The following is a 15,049-nucleotide window of genomic DNA, read 5'->3' on the forward strand; positions in this document are numbered from 1 at the left end:
GGATGGGCCTAGGGATGAGGAGAGGGTCCTGGGAAAACCGTACCCACTCATCTTCGACAAAATACGAAATCCTGAATCAGAAGTTATAGAAGCGTGGCAAGTCAGAACGGTGACAGGCACAATAGTAGCAGCAGCGGGGACCACCCATGAGCGCTCGCTCCGTGGCGGGCACCGTCCTGGACATCCGACGGACACTGCGCTGTCCTCGCTCCGTGACCGAGGCACAGAGGAGTTACGTCACTGCTCGGGCCCAAGCGGCTAACGCGGGAACTCGGCTCCCGCCCCTGGCTGTCCCGGCCTCTCTCCCCGGAGCCCTCGCCCTTAACGGGAAGGCCTCCACCCCGCTCCTCCAGCTGCTGTTTCTGGAAACTGCTGACGCCGCGGCAGGAAAGAAGTGAGGACGCTCGGTGGCCAGCTGGAGGGTCTGCAGGTGGGCGTCAGGCGTGGAAGCCCTCTGTCCCTCTGCAAGCGCATGCCTGCGTGTCCTCGCTGACACTGCGGCCCACGGCTCCCAGCCACACCAGCAGGAGCCACTGCTACCAGGCAACGCCTGCTTTCTAGACAGTACGTCTCCTATTTGCCCCCAGAGTGGCACAGCCATTAAAGTGGCTTCAGACGTCTATTGTCTCACAGCAGATTCTGGGTTGCTGGGGTCACTGAGCCCGTCACAGGGACCCTGACATACTGCACCATCCACCCCATTTTATGCCTGAAGCCCAAAGGCCACCTCAAAGTGAGAGTAGTCAATGGAGGATTTTTTGTGTGCAATTTGGTTATTCTTTCATGCGACTAATTCAACATGTAGCCACACACCTATATTATTGTTTTTACTCAAATGTGTTCAAAATATGTTCCCTCCACTGATACGAAGAAGCCAATTGTTATTACAGAAAGAGCATGAATTTTCGAACACTTAGGTGCCCATCTCCAGCCCCTGCTAGCAGTGTAGCCTTACGCAGGGTGCCCGCCCCCGGGTGTCAGCTCCTGGTGGGGCACTGAGGCAGGGTGCCCGCCCCCGGGTGTCAGCTCCTGGTGGGGCGCTGAGGCAGGGTGCCCGCCCCCGGGTGTCAGCTCCTGGTGGGGCGCTGAGGCAGGGTGCCCGCCCCCGGGTGTCAACTCCTGGTGGGGCACTGAGGCAGGGTGCCCGCCCCCGGAGTCAGCTCCTGGTGGGGCACTGAGGCAGGGTGCCCGCCCCTGGGGGTCAGCTCCTGGTGGGGCACTGAGGCAGGGTGCCCGCCCCTGGGGGTCAGCTCCTGGTGGGGCACTGAGGCAGGGTGCCCGCCCCCGGGTGTCAACTCCTGGTGGGGCACTGAGGCAGGGTGCCCGCCCCCGGGGTCAGCTCCTGGTGGGGCACTGAGGCAGGGTGCCCGCCCCTGGGGGTCAGCTCCTGGTGGGGCACTGAGGCAGGGTGCCCGCCCCCGGGTGTCAACTCCTGGTGGGGCACTGAGGCAGGGTGCCCGCCCCCGGGGTCAGCTCCTGGTGGGGCGCTGAGGCAGGGTGCCCGCCCCCGGGGGTCAGCTCCTGGTGGGGCGCTGAGGCAGGGTGCCCGCCCCTGGGGGTCAGCTCCTGGTGGGGCACTGAGGCAGGGTGCCCGCCCCCGGGGTCAGCTCCTGGTGGGGCACTGAGGCAGGGTGCCCGCCCCCGGGGGTCAGCTCCTGGTGGGGCGCTGAGGCAGGGTGCCCGCCCCTGGGGGTCAGCTCCTGGTGGGGCGCTGAGGCAGGGTGCCCGCCCCTGGGGGTCAGCTCCTGGTGGGGCGCTGAGGCAGGGTGCCCGCCCCCGGGTGTCAGCTCCCTCGCCTGCACAGTGGGAATGGAGCCACTGGACAACTGGGAAAAGCTGCTGCACAGAAAGTGCTCACAAGTCAGTCACCACCCTTGTTAGTCTCGTCTTCATTTTCATTCAGTAAAATTTGGAGATCACTCTCGATTATTTTAATATGATTTTCAATGGTCCATAATTATCTAACTCACAATGACCGAGGGGGGGTGGTCACGGGTATTTCTGCACCTAAAAGCATGTCCCCGTGGAGGCCAGCAGTGCCAGCTAAGCCAGCGGGCTCTCTAGAGGACGCGCACAGACCAGCGGCGCTCCGGCTGTGTGGTGTGGCTGCCAGTGAAAGGTTGTAGATATTCTTTGAAATATTTAAAGACACAAAACTCTTAAAGCTATAGTATTACGTAAAATAATTAAGTTTACAAAACTTTGTTCAGGGTGACCCTCTGCTGTTACCTGTTAGAACGATTTATGCTGCGTGACTCTCGGTGGGATTATGGGTGAAATGTGTGTCTTCCTTTCTACCCATTTGTACCTTCTGAATTGTCTAATGAATATGTATTGATTTTGTAAAGAAAAAAACAAAACAGCTTGGAGCATTAAAAGATTTCTTTAACATCTGTTTTTCTGTCCTATTGCGTCTGTGAAGAAGCCTTGGAGACTGTCTTTTTCTGAGTCTGGTAGGTAGTAAAATTGTAGGGTTTGAGGTTCACCATTTTATGATTAAAACCACCACCTTATGAAGCAACCAGTGGTTTCTAGGCACTATCAGGAGCACTGGTAAAAGTATCAGAAATTGAAAGTGTATTGAAAATGTTGTCAATAGATCAAAAACCACAGTATCTACAAAAATATGATGTAGCCCCTATCCCCAGGGCCCTGAGATATTTCACTGGTGGCGCAAGTAGTCACTCAGGCTCATGATACAGAGAGTAAGTAGCAAAGACAGCTCTTCTCTGCATTCCCTTTAAAAACCAAATTCCTCTAACTTTACTACTGATGAATTAATATAAAAATTTTTTAGAATCTAAATGAAGCCAATTTAAAATCCTCTTTCTGGTCATTTTACTTCAACCCCCTCTTTCAAATGCTGTCCTTTTACTTTTATCTTAGGGTATTTCCAAGGTCAGAAATGGATGACTTAAAACAAATAATGCAGAATCCAGACCCAGGGCTCTAGTGCAGCATCTGGTGTCTTCTAATTGTCCTGAAACAGGAAGCTGATGGCTTTCTGACAGTTACGGGGACTGTACTAGGTAGAAAGAAAACTGATGTCGTCAGATATAAGCAAGAAATCTCCTTCTCAAATTCTTCTCTGGGGAAGCAAGTCGGGGAGCATTGACCTTCACTGGCAAGGTGGGATCTTCCAGATAGGCAGGAGCGTCCTGACATCCTGGGTCTGCTGTCATTTTCTATCCTACTCAAAACTGTGTCCGATCTATCTTTCAACTGTGTTGGCTCCCCGGAGTCTTATTTATATGCTCACTTATAAGCAATATATCTGACCTATACAAGGGGACTCGCCAAACTTTCTGTAACCCCAACACCCAGTGTTGGAGCTAGTACATGGTAAATGTACCACAGAATTTTTGTTTGTTTTTGTCACATTTAATGTAACGAGAGCTTTCTGCATTCTGGGTATTTTCAAGTATGTGAGACTTCCTTTAAAGCGAGGCAGGTCCCCCGTCCCTCCATGCACGCGTTAGCAAGCTCCCCCGCTCGGCTCTGGCCATGGTCCTTCTTTGACATCATTAATTCTCTCGACAGAATCATTTTCACAGCACACAAACCCGCTCTCATGTTCCCAGGCCTTACAAATGCCTTCTCTGGACCTCACACCCTCTTCTATCCAGATCCATGGCTCCTTGCGGTCCTTCAGAGACAGCCTTCGTCTAGAAGCTGCGAGAGCTTCCTCCACTTTCTTGCCTCTCATTGACCCCTCAAGCCAATCGAAGCCAACGTCCGTCCTCACCACCGGGCCAAGGCTTCTGTTGTCACCGTAACCAACGGCCTCCAAGCTTCCACAGCCAAGGCTCGCCGTCCCTGCCTGTCTTCCCATCGTCACAGCGGAGCTGGTAAAGATCAAGACTCAGCCCCTCGCCTAAACACGCTCTTCCCTTCCTATGGCATTTCCCGTCAACCCTCCTATGTGTGCTTTTGGCCTCTCTTCAGGCTCCGTCTTCTACTCATCGGCTAAACGCTGGGCGTTCCAGTGCAGAGAGTGCCCCTCTCTGGCCACCCTCCAAAGGTAGCTGGATATTAACAGGAGGGGGGCACAGGGAATCAGACATTAAGGAGCCTAAAAAAGTGGGAGGTGGACCCCACCACCGGGCCTGCTTCTCTGGGAAGCTGCAGCTTCACATGCACCCCAGGGAGCCACTGTCCGTGGGCAGATTACTGGGGGGACGGACAGGACACTGAAGGGGAAACTCCTCTGCTGGGCACATGCCCAGTGGAAGCCAAGACGGGGGGGAGGTGCTTCCACTTTGAGGCCTGCGCAGCGGGACCTGAGATGCGCCTGCAGGCGCGCAGGCTGGCCTGGAAAAAGGATCCCACTGCATGAGGGACACAGGCCTGAAGGTCTGGGGAATGGGGTGGTTGGGAGAATGACCCCTGGGCAGTCCCTGGCGTGTGCTCCGGCCCCCAACAAATCTTACCCTGGAATCTCCGCCTCCCATGAGCGAGGCTCCCCAGTGCTCGCCTCAGGACTCCGGGAAACGACTCCGTTCCCACCGGCAAGCCCCCCCTTCTTCCCCGCGCCTGTAGACTGAGTGTCCAGCTCAGACTGCTCCTGACGGCCCTATCCAGCTGTCTGCCGGATTTCAACTTGGACATTTTAGAGGCATCTCAAATGTGACGTCGTCAAAGGTAACCAGCAGTTCCTTTCACCCCCAAGCCTGCTCCTGGCCTCGCCTACCCCAGGCTTCTCCATCTACCCCTCTGCTCGAGCCAGAGCATCTGGCGGGGGTCTTGAGCGGTCCCTCCCTTCATCCCAGATGGAGCCCACCAGCGAGTTCCCTCAGTGTTTTCCTCTGGAATACACTGTAATGGCCCGAGGGCGCTGGACGATGGGGCCTTTCTTTCTTCTCCGGCTTCCTGGGAAACGTCCCCCCTTCAGTGTCCAGCCGCACAAGCCACCCTGCTGCTCCTAGAACAGGTCAGCCCTTTTCTGTTCCAGGCCGCCGGTCCCACTGCCCCTTCCCGAACAGTTCCTGCTGCCACTTTCCGCCCAGATGCCCTTGGGGTCCCTTGTGTCATAACTCAGAGTGCTTTCCTGCAGTTCAGGACGTTCTCCTCACCCAGAACTTCCCTGACGATCCATCAGTCATGGTTTTATCTGTCCTTGTGCCTCATATTTTACTGTAGAGCACTTGTCACCGTTTATAAATTCCGTTCTCGTGTTTACTTGCTTGTGGTCCGTACCCCTTCCCTGACCCTTAGCTTAAAGAATGGAAACACCGTATCTGTCTTGTTTAGTAAAATATACCCGACACACAGCACCACCACCTGTGACGCAATTACTGCCGTTGAATAAACTGGTAAATATTTTAGACGAAGAAACTGAGCCAAAGCGAGGTGGGATAACTTGTCCAGTTAATAGGTTTAAAATCCAGGGTCAGAATGCAGGTCCTCAGCCACAGGCCTCCCACCTTCCCCACCACAGCACAGGTCCACCCTAAGGTGGCCCAACAGGACTTCGTGGGGACCCACTCGATGACTGCATCAAGCAAGGCATGCTGCTTTAGAAAATAAGAGGCAGGGCCGTTGCCAGTGGCATTCACAGGGTAAGACATGCCCAGTCCGCTGCACGCGCATCACCACATGCGCCCTGGGTGAAAAAGAGGGGCCCTGCCAGCAGTCACCGAGCCTCCCTGCACCTGGCCACCCCCGGGGCACTAGCCTTAGGCACTAGCCTCAGGACGAAATGTGCCCCCATTCGGCCAACCTTCCGAGCCCAGGCATGCCTGAGACAGGCCACTATTGGATATGTGTACATGCCCATGTAATTCAAATGCAGGCATTTCTTATATATACATATCTATAATAGATGTGCAAACTGTGTATATTCAGATGTGTATCTATTGACAATTATACATTTACAGTTTTATCCAAATCTTTATACAGATATGCATACATACCACACAGTACATACATACACACACACACAGGCGTTTGGGTATACATGGGAACACGCACACTTACACACAGAGGTTAATCTGTCTGCCATCTCTCCAAATATTTACATCCACCATACAATTCTTGAGAAAAAAGGGTTTCTTGTATTTGGGGGGGACGAAGACAATATATCGATATTCCGTGTAGTGTCTCTGTGTACACCACACCAAATGGGAGGCAGCGCTTTCTTTACATGCCACTCCGTTAAAAGCTATATTGTTTAAATACCTATTTGTTTAGATAGTTTTCAGTGTCAGTGCTAGCTGCAAGCATTGGCGAATTTTTAAACAGCGGCAGTTTCTTTTTAGGATGAATGGAAAAGAAAATGCTTAAAAGAGAGAGAAAAAAGAATTGCCATATAAAGGGGGGAACCGCCTACATTTTCAGTGAATATGTCACAGTAACTCCCGGACTCCCAGAAGAATGACAATATTAAACTTTCTGCTGTATGTCCTTATGCCAACGAGTCCTCCCCCAACCCTGAATGATCTACATACTGCTCAGGGTTGGTGCAGGACACCAACTGCTCCAGCCACGCTTATTCCAGAGGCCAGTGTAGACTATCCCTGCCATTTGTGTGACCCAGGAAAGGCATCACTACTTAAAGAATTCAACATCACTCTAGCTTACTTATAGATATCTTATAAATTACATGTACACCTATATATGTATATGCAAAATAGTTATTCGACATACCATGTGAGTCTTACATATTCCAAACAAAGTTCAGCCATCCATCTGCCCCTTCAATTTTTCACAGTCATAGTTACATGTTGGAGAGAAAAATGACCCTTCAAAAGCCAGAGTGGGCCCCAGGAGGACTTCTCTGTGGTCATTTTACCTTGTCTCACTCTGAGTTCCCAGCCGACAGGCAGGTCGGGCTGGTCTTACGCTCCTGCCAGCATTGGCCTTGGTTTGCTAGAAACTAGTGGGACATTTCTCTCTTTCCTCTTTCCATGCTAACCAAGCTAACCATTTTTTTAAATCCTCACCTAAGGATATATGTATTTTTTTCATTGCTTTTCAGAGAGTGAAGGGAGAGAGAGAGAGAGAAACATCCATGTGAGAGAGACACATCGATTGGCTGCCCCCCAGGCGGGGCGCAGGGGTCAAGCCTGCAACCAAGGTATGTGCCCTCAACTGGAATTGAACCCGAGACCCTCCAGTTCTAGGGCTGACACTCTAACCACTGAGCCAAACTGGCCAGGGCTGTCTTCCTAAATTTCTGTTGGAATTTTTCTACCTACACTTGATCACTACTGATGAAATGTCTCAATATATTTAATTCCTTCGGAGAATCAACCAAAATTCAGTTTCTACTATTATCTCTTTTGTGTGAGGCCCCAAACTGCTGTTTGAGCCCCACCAAAATCAAGCTGGGGACCCGTCTCCTTACCCATTAATCCATTTCTTGCCACAGAACCCCAACACCGCTGGCCTTTCCCCCCAACGCTCCCACCTGCACACGGGCGCCCAGCTTCCGTTACTGTCACCGCATCTGCCCCGTTCTCTGGGTCCCACTTCTCTGTGAGCCTGATGTAGTCCCTTTCGTGAACATATAAACTGAATTACGTGTTGAACTAAGCAAACCATCCTCAGGGGAGTCAAGCAGTAAAACGGCACTCAGGGAAACACAGCTGTAGCACTGTCACCCAAGAGAAACGGATTTTTAAAAATCTGCTTATCTCAAGTATATTTATCTCCATCATTCACTGCACCTCTTTTTACCCAAACTTATCATTGTAACACACACAGACATTCACGCTCACACACACACGTGCGTTGATGATAGATGACAGATAGATAATTACCAATATTGACACCTCCACCACATACCCTTATAAATGGATTTAATCTTCAAATTCAATAAATACATTTCATAGATTAGTCATAAAAATGACTAAATGACCAGTAAGAGCACACACAGTATTCTCAAGTCCAACCCTCAAGCCCCAAGTTGAACAGCATTATTTAGCTTCTCTGCTTGGTTTTCCGCAGTTCCTGCTGCCCGACCAAACAAAACTCACTGAACAAACACCATACGGGGAGATCACGGCTCTCGCCAGCTCCAGGGGCATGACTCCCTCCCTCTCACTTCACTTCTAGAACGGTCACGAAAATATCTTATTTGTCAAACTGAAAGTTTATGATGCAAAACCAACACTCTTAAGATTTTAACACTTTGCTTGGAATCTTGTGAAAATTATCAATACACCCAATAGAGAAATAAAAGGAAACATACTATCCCAAATCAGACGTAGGAGTGCTACAAGGATAGACCGCATATCTCTATTTTTAAGTATATTTTTCTATGGCAGCAGACACAGCTCACCGCCTTCCTTCGTGGTTGCTGGTGGCAGGTCAGGAAATGCTCTCGAGTTAATGTGATGGACACACTACAGCAGCAGAACACTTCCCGAGCGTGGTCCGTGTGAAAGCGTCACGCACACCAGATAGTCAGCCGTTGTCTCAGCATAAACCTATGCTAGCTGCTTAAGAACGTCAGAAAGCAGGGTGGCCATCTGAAATTTATAAATATTCAAACCCTTACTGAAAACAGCTTGTATGTGAAGTTTAAATGACATAATACACCAGCAAAGGGCTCCATCCCAAATTCCTACAGAAAGGATCTGTATTTACAGGTGATGTGAACTATGGAAATCCACCTAGCGTTGTCCGGAGAACGTAACGGCAGGCTGCAACTTAGCGTCACCGTCAACATGCACGGCAGAGCCCGTGGCTATCTTCCTAATCATCAAGCCGAAAGCAAAGAACAAAACGAAGCCGTATAAAGATGAAACAGAAGGCAAATGAAACTACCACAGCACCGTTTACGATGTCCCTGAAGTGGCCTGAGAAACCAGGTAAACTCCTGAAGCTTTGCTGTATTTTTGTTTTGTGTTTTATTTTTACTCTATGGAAGTAAACTGTCCCCAAACACCTTGCTATTCCTCCAGAAACCCTCCCACTGAAAAGAGACTAGTGGAAAACACGAGCTGTGTGGAGAAGAGCCGGGCAGCCTCTTCGTCACGGGATGGCTCCGTGGGAAGCACGGTCCCCCCATCCCGGAGCACCTCCTAGGCGGCCACTCGGTCTGCTTCCCAGCCCCTCCTTCTGTCCACAGCCGCAGCAGAGCAAACGCTGGCCTGGAGCAAAGCTCACCACCAGGCTGCACCCTGTCCCTTCCCTAACACACGCCTCCCTGGTGCAGGTTCCAAACGCCAATATGATCTAGGCATCTCAGATGGATGCGATTTCAATCAAAATCAGTGCCAAACAAACATCTTTGATATGCAAAACGTCTATGTTGGTCAATAACACAGAATTATTCCCCCACCCCTGGCAAAAAAAGCAAAAGTTTCCTTTGAAGAGATTAAAGGAAATAGGAACTCTGTAAATGTTACAATACCTGTTGTAATGAAGAAAAAATTGAGGGACAATAATTAAGGGGATCAAATGATCAGAAGGACTGCAACCCAAACGATCTTGGAAAAGGTAATATTTCAGTCTTTAATAAGCGAGTCTAGTATCATCCTCATATGGAAGCATTCTGTGCATATTAAAAGCACATTTCATCAATAAACTTTCATAAGCTGAACATATTAGCAATATCATTTTACACGGGAATTTTAAAATATCAAATAGAATTATGTAGTAAGCTAAGTTTCTTGGGTTTTTCATATTTTCAACCATATTAGATATATAATTAGCCCACCTTAAGTTCTCAAAATCCAATCTGCATTATATGCATTTTGGTGTACAGATGTGCTACTTTTAAACATAGCTGGAGGTGATGTAAGCCCGCATAATTAGGTGAGTCAAGCCAGGGAACAAACCACTGCCGATGAGAACTGGGGAGAGTGGACGGTCGTGGCCCGTTGTAGCTCATTTGACTGATGAGTGTGTGAAGCTCCTGCTTCTATTTTTAAATAATGAATAATCTATCTGCTCAAAGGAGTCAGTGAGTGTGGACATGGGTGTGTGTGTGGAGAAGAAATGGAGTAAATTCCCTGATATTTGTTTTCCATTCTTAATTATTCCCCAAAGGTGTTTTTTAAGTAGCAACAGAAGTGAAGGCCAAGAGGGAGCCTCTGAATCTGAGATTTGGCCCCGCTGATGATGTTTCGCTGTCACTGTACCTTTATATGTCCGCAGCCTGCGTGAGCTCTCACGAGTGCAATGAGAGGGGGGCCGTGTCACCTGCTCCCTAAAGAACCAGGTTCTTGAGGGCACTTCAACAGATGAAAACATGTTGGTGTCTGGAGAGATTCTAGAACCTTCTTATTAGAAAAAAAAAATCACAAGGAAAATGGTTAATTCGAATAGCAACTAGAAAGTTACATCAACTAATTCCATGCTAGGATCACTGAAACAAATAAAAATAAAATACGCTGTTTTCAAATCTCTCAAGAAAACACCGGTGGCAACAGTTTGATTAGTGATGTAGCTGTATATGCCGTCCAACAACTAGGAAGAGTAATCCGGAGAGCAAAGAGAAAAACACCCCTGCTGGGGCCAGGAAAAATGACCAGCCGTACAGAACAAAAGGCGTGAAATCCAAGCAGTCTTTCATTTTCATGTTCCTGTAGCTTTCCATGTCAGCCACGGCCTGGACCCAGATGACGTACAGCACCACCACCAGGGAGAACAGGACGCCTGAGAGGGAAGAGCAAAGACCGTGAGCCCCTCCGAAGGTGTTTGCCCAGGAACACTCTCCAATCACTTGCTAATGCTGTTTCCAGCTAAATCACCTACTTTGTGTCAGACCCTTTCTTACAGGCTTTATATGCACCTCGGTTGTGTTTATTTTCAAAGCATTGAGATGAGGGCTACAGCGGCGAGAACCAACAGCTGACGTGGCCTTATTGAGAACCTCCTGTGTGCCAGGCACCGTATTAGGCGCTTGCGAAGGTAAGAGTTAAAGGTCCCCGCCCAGTGGAACTGATTCTAGCATTTGCCCATCTTTACTGATGCGTCGTTTGGGATGAGCATCGTAATGCATCATTTCCTAACATAGGTACTATTAACCCCCAGTTTTAAGTATGTGCAAACATAGCTAGTAGTTTTCAGAGCTGATTTTCAGCTCAGGTCTTTCTAATATTGTTATATTATTATAACACAGATAACTACAGTTAAATATGGCCATGGAAATAAAAGTCAAGGTAAGTACCAGCCAAGAAACAGGTGAAACACTAAACTAATGTAAAAGAATATACATGGTTCTTTAAAACTGAAACACACATGTTGAAGGTGGATTACGGCGTAAAGATACACTGCCTTTTTTTATAACTTCCTTATAAAGTTTGGGTATTAAGCCCTTATCAGATATATCAGCGAATATGTTCTCCCACTCAGTGGGTAGTCTTTTATCTTGTTGATGGCCTCCTTTGGTTTGATGCAGTCCCATTGGCTGATTTTTCCTTGGTCTCCCTCACCTGAAGTGATATATGAGAAAAAATATTGCTACGAGAAATGTCCGAGACTTTACTACCTATGTTTTCTTCTAGGATTTTTATGGTTTAGAGTCTAACATTTAAGTCTTTAATCCACTCTGAGTTTATTCTTGTGTATGGTGTAAGAAGGGGTCTAGTTTCATTTTTTTTGCATGTATCTGTCCAATATTCCCAACACCATTTATTGAGTACACTATCTTTACCCCATTGTATGCTTTTGCCTCCTTTGCCAAAGATTAATTTACTATAAAGGCGAGGGTTTATTCCTGTTCTGTTCCACTGATCTAAACGTCTGTTTTCGTGCCAGTGCCATGCTGTTTTGATTGCTACAGCCTTGTAGTGTAGTTCGATAGCACGTAGTGTGATTTCCCCCATTTTGTTCTTCTTTCTCAAGATTGCTGTGGCTATTTGGGGTCTTTTGTGATTCCATATAAATTTTTGGAATATTTGTCCTAGTTCCATGAAAAATGCCATTTGTATTTGATAGGGACTGCAGTGAATCTATAGGTCGCTTTGGGTGGTATGGACATTGTAATGGTGTGAATTCTCCCTGTCTGTGAGCACGGAATATGCTTCCACTGACTTGTATCTCCTTCCGTTTCTTTCCTCAGTGTCTTACAACTTTCCAAGTACAGGTCTTTTACCTCCTTGGTTATATTTCTTCTTAGGTTTTTTTTTTTTTTTTTTTAAAGCATTGTAAATGGGATTGTTTTCTTAGATTCCTTTTTTAATAGTTTATTATTAGTAGATAAAAATGCAACTGATTTCTGGATATTTATTTGGTATCCTGATACTTTACTGAATTCATTTATCAGTTCTAGTAGAAGTGGAATTGCTGGGTCACTGGGCAGTTGCATTTTAATTTTTTGAGGTAACTCCACACTGCTTTCCACAGGGGCTACACCAGTCTGCATTCCCACCAACAGTTCCCTTTTCACCACACCCCCGCCAACACATGTTACTTGTTGATTTATTGATGATAGCCATTCTGACAGGTGTCAGGTGATACCTTATTATGGTTTTTATTTTCATTTATCTGATGATTAGTAATGATAAACATCCTTTCATGTGTCTGTTGACCATCTGTATGTCCTCTTTGGAGAAGTACCTATTCAGGTCCTCTGCCCATTTTTTAATTGGTTTGGGAATGCAGATTGGTGCAACCACTGTGGAAAGCAGTATGCAGTTACCTGAAAAAATGAAAAATGGAACTGCCTTATGACCCAGCAATTCCACTTCTGAGAATATGTCCAAAGAAACTCACAACACTAATTCAAAAGCATATATGCACCCCTTATGTTCACTGCAATATTCTTTACAGTAGCCAAGATTTGGAAGCTGCCCAAGTGTCCATCAGTAGATGAGTGGATAAAAAAGCTGTGGGACATTTACACAACGGAATACTACTCAGCAGTAAAAAAAGAAGAAAATCTTACCTTTTGCTACAGCATGGATGAACCTGGAGAATATTATGCTAAGTGAAATAAGCCACTCAGAGAAAGACAAGTACCATATGATTTCACTTATATGTGGAATCTAATGAACAAAATAAACTAACAAACAAAGTGGAGACAGACTCATGGATACAGAGAACAGACTGACAGCTGTCAGGGGGGCGGGGTTGGGACTGGATGAGAAGGATGTTGGGATTAAGCAAAGAAAAAACAGAGACTCCAGGACACAGACACAGTATGGTGATTGCCAGAGGGAAGGGGGGTGGGGGAGTTAGAAGAAAGTAAAGGGGGGATAAATGGTGATGGAAGGAGACTTGACTTGGGCAATAAACACACAATACAATATACAGATGATGTACTGTTGAATTGTACACCTGAAACCTATATGATTTTATTAACCAATGTCACTCCAATAAATTCAAATGAACTAAAAGAAAGAAACACTGCCTTGAAAAAATGAGGGAGGGGACTGAAAAGAAAAGATTCTATGGAAGAGAAAACCATAGGTTTGAGATCAAAAGCCTATTAAAGAAAGAAAAGGAGGGAAGGGGAGGGGAGGGGAGGGGAGGGGAGGGGAGGGGAGGGGAGGGGAGGGGAGGGGAGGGGAGGGGAGGGGAGGGGAGGGGAGGGGAGGGAGAAGGGAAAGGAAGGGGGAAGTAAGGTAGGTAAGGTAAAAGGTAAGGTAAGGTAAGGTAAGGTAAGGGGAGGAAGAGAGGGAAGGGGGGAGGAAGGGAAGGGAAGGGGGAGGAAGGGAAGGGGAGAAGATAGGAAGGAAAATGCTTAACCACTGGCTGGAAGGCAACATCAATTATCACAATTTATCAACAATTTCAATGTAACTGTAACCCACCCTGTTCAAAAATACTGTTGGAATCATGAGAGGAGAGAAAATATTAGTGTTGGACACTTGATCTTAACAAGAAATGTGACAGAAGAACTGCATGAACGCTAGAAATGGAGGATACCGCCAGGCACATGCATTTCCATGGCACTGTGACTGCAGTGACAGGAGCGGCAGGGCCACAGATGCAGATCCAGGAGTATCTGCCGAGCTGATTCCCCAGCGAGTGAGTGACAGGTCCCACACACAAACCACACGTCCTGAGGGGATTCAAATTTGTCCTGAAGCAAAAGACACTCGAGGTCACTTGCTATTGGTCCAAAAGTTCAAGCCAAACATGCCAAGGACCTACTTACTCTTTGGTTGAAGGAACTGACCCATCAGGTATCCAGTCTCCATATTCTAAATGCTGGGACGTGTGACAGGGAAACAGAACTCTGTGACCAGGAGTGACTGAGGCGAACTGGCCGGAGAGGGTTGCTTTTAAGAGCCTAGGCCTCAATCTCCCTTCTTGAGCTGATTGTGCTCCTACGGTATTTAGGATGTCCTCTCTCTCGGGCCATCAATTTCGTAACTGATCTTAACAAGTAAATGGAAAGAAAGGCTCCTGAAAACGTCCAGGTGCGTCGGGATCGGAGCTCAGCCTTTGTCGCAGTCAGGGCAGGAGTTGCAGAGCAGGGAGGAGGCCCAGAGATGCTTCCCTAATAAGCAGCATCCTCCACACAGTGGTCTGCGGTCTGTGATGTAAATGCAGACACCGGAGCCCAGAATGGAGCAATTTTCCCACCGAACAACAACACATCACCTGGAAGCAGTGAAGCCGCAGCCTGCGAGGCAACTCCTGCAAAGCCACCTCAGGTTGTGACAACAGGGCCACGCCATGTGTTGTCTGGCAACTCTGTGCCCTCCCATAGGTTTTTTTCAGCAAATACGGAGACAGTGTTCTCTGCTACTGTAGAGGCTGACTTAGTGATTTGCTCTGATTTGCAATGCAAACACATTGCAGACCTTTGTTATCAGTTGTTGACAAGCTTTTTCTCTTCCTTGCGCCACGTGAACCTCCTGAGCTTGCAGATATTTTTATAAAAAGAGAAAACTGTCTCTGTGAAAAACTAGTAGCCTGATACACAGTTTTTTCGAAAGTTGCAAACCCCACTTGTTAATTTGGAGCGTTTAAAAAAACGTGTTGCTGGTAACCACGTAGATGGTTCTCAATAAGGAGGAAGCGCTGATATTTAAACCCTGCTGTTATCTGCAGAGCAAGTACACCCTGGAATCGATGTATCAGTATGACATTTAACTTGTTCACTAACTGAAGATGGAGTCATTTAATTCACTTCAGATCAGCTTAT

The 15,049-nt window shown here is 47.6% G+C and overlaps 1 protein-coding gene across 1 annotated transcript in view; it reads right to left on the bottom strand.

Annotated features, from left to right (window-relative positions):
• Positions 1-9,979: 9,979 nt before the first annotated feature.
• The window catches only part of TMEM182 (transmembrane protein 182), a 52,666-nt gene continuing 47,596 nt past the window's right edge, over positions 9,980-15,049 (bottom strand). Inside the window, exon 5 of the mRNA XM_016199483.2 lies at positions 9,980-10,605. Coding sequence (XP_016054969.1) covers positions 10,385-10,605 — 221 coding nt within the window. The 3' untranslated portion in view covers positions 9,980-10,384. The remainder of the gene's footprint in view (positions 10,606-15,049) is intronic.

The sequence above is a fragment of the Miniopterus natalensis genome, chromosome 13 (genome assembly GCF_054644295.1).
Source record: "Miniopterus natalensis isolate mMinNat1 chromosome 13, mMinNat1.hap1, whole genome shotgun sequence".
In the NCBI taxonomy this organism is placed as follows: domain Eukaryota; kingdom Metazoa; phylum Chordata; class Mammalia; order Chiroptera; family Miniopteridae; genus Miniopterus; species Miniopterus natalensis.